Source organism: Rhagoletis pomonella, unplaced genomic scaffold (genome assembly GCF_013731165.1).
Source record: "Rhagoletis pomonella isolate Grant_MI unplaced genomic scaffold, Rhpom_1.0 Rhpom_scaffold_22467, whole genome shotgun sequence".
NCBI classification, from domain to species: Eukaryota; Metazoa; Arthropoda; class Insecta; order Diptera; family Tephritidae; genus Rhagoletis; species Rhagoletis pomonella.
Genome location: NW_023480976.1, coordinates 382 through 2,071, shown reverse-complemented (window position 1 = coordinate 2,071; position 1,690 = coordinate 382). Strand labels below are relative to the sequence as shown.

Sequence of the window (1,690 nt, the reverse complement as noted above, 5' to 3'; positions counted from 1 at the left end):
AAAAAGTTTCGGCTGAATAGTTGGGCCTGCCATGAGTAGGTCGTTCAGCGAAAAGCCCGAAGTAGTGGATGCAGAGCCATCAAAAACCACTCTCAGCTTTGTTGTGCTACTGTCATCCTTGATGACGCAATGATGCGGCAGAAAATACTTGCATTGTTGAAAAACCTCATTGGTAACTAGCGACATGTGATTAACGTCCAGATATTCCTTTATGAACTTACTATATTCTGTTTTAAGCTCAGGGTTACGAGCGAATTTTCGTTCAAGACTTTCGAAGCGTTGACGAGCTTGCAAATAGGAGTCTCCAAGGGCCTCCACACCACTCTTCATGGGAAGACGAACTGAGTATTCGCCTGATGACAATCGCAAATAATTTTCCCGGAAGTGGGCTTCGCAGTCGATATCTTCTTGGGAGGCCTTAGAGATCGGCTCGAAGTTGTGCTCTATTTCCCAGAACTGACGCACTAAATCTTCCAACCGAGTGGAAATAATATCACTGGAGGACTTCCGTCGCACCACAAAAGATGATAGTTTTGGAGCTTGTTGCCCCCCTCCAGATAGCACCCAACCGAGGCGTGTTTTCTGAAGGAGTGGTAAACCGTATGCCAAGCGTATCTGCCCCACACATAGCAGATCGAAGAACAATGCTGCTCCAATGAGCAGATCAATTCGCTGCGGTAAGTTGAACCCAGGATCAGCTAGTTGTATATTCGACGGAACATCCCACTCGTTGGTGCTCACGGAGCAGCCAGGCTGGTTGTCGGTTATGGTTTGCACAACAACAGCTGTTATGTTTGTTGGGAAATCTGAAGTCCGCGACTTCAGTACGAGGTCGACTGAGTAACCCTCCGTTGAGAAATTGGCATCTCCAATGCCAGATACTGTAGCAGAAGATTTTGCTTTTACAAGCTGCAATTGGTTTGCAAGGCGAGTTGTGACAAAGTGTAACTGGGAGCCAGAATCTAAAAGCGCCCTGCAAGGCACGAAGCTTCCAGCACGATTTTTTACCAGAACGACGGCAGTAGCTAGGAACACAGCATCAGAAGGAGATACTGGGGCACTAGGCGACACAGATAACGATGCAGTCATAGCGTTGGATTGAACTGTAGCTGCCGACGAAGCTTCGGCTTGACTATTGATTAACGATGCAGTTGAGCGTTCGAAATGCAAGAGCGTGTGGTGTTTCGACTGACAGGCGCGGCACGATCCGGATTTGCAACAAAGTAAGCAGCGAGTGTCGAATCGATGACGGCTAATACGGTAGTTCCGTCAGAGAACGTTTATACAGAGAACGTTTATAACTGAGAAGGCGCATTTTCTCTGTGAACTAATTTCTGCCAGAAATTTTGGGGTGCAGTCGGCCAAATATACCACACGTCGACGAGTGCACCACTCGACCGACGGTGTCGGTAGAGAAGTGTCGGCTGCCACCATACCAAAAATTTTTCCGTGCCACCACACTTTGAGCAAATTTACCATAGTTCAAAGCAAAATGAAAAAATAAGAACAAAATGGAAAGAGGAACAGAAATATAATAAGCACTAGACAGAGGGGATGCTTGCGGAGGCAGGCGCGTGCTTGTGTCGGATCAAAACAAACTGTAAAATAAAAATGGTAGTCGGAACGACAAGTGTAGAAAAGAAGCGGGGAAACGGGGAAAGGAGCGGGCTTTTGTACATTTGCTTGTTTG

General features: G+C 46.9%; 1 protein-coding gene across 1 annotated transcript; it reads right to left on the bottom strand.

Annotated features, from left to right (window-relative positions):
- Positions 1–90: 90 nt before the first annotated feature.
- Positions 91–1,089, bottom strand: LOC118732569 (the record flags this gene model as incomplete). The annotated part of the gene is made up of 1 exon (XM_036461699.1): positions 91–1,089. A coding segment is annotated over exon 1 (999 nt), but the record flags the coding sequence as incomplete, so codon positions are not given.
- Positions 1,090–1,690: the final 601 nt, after the last annotated feature.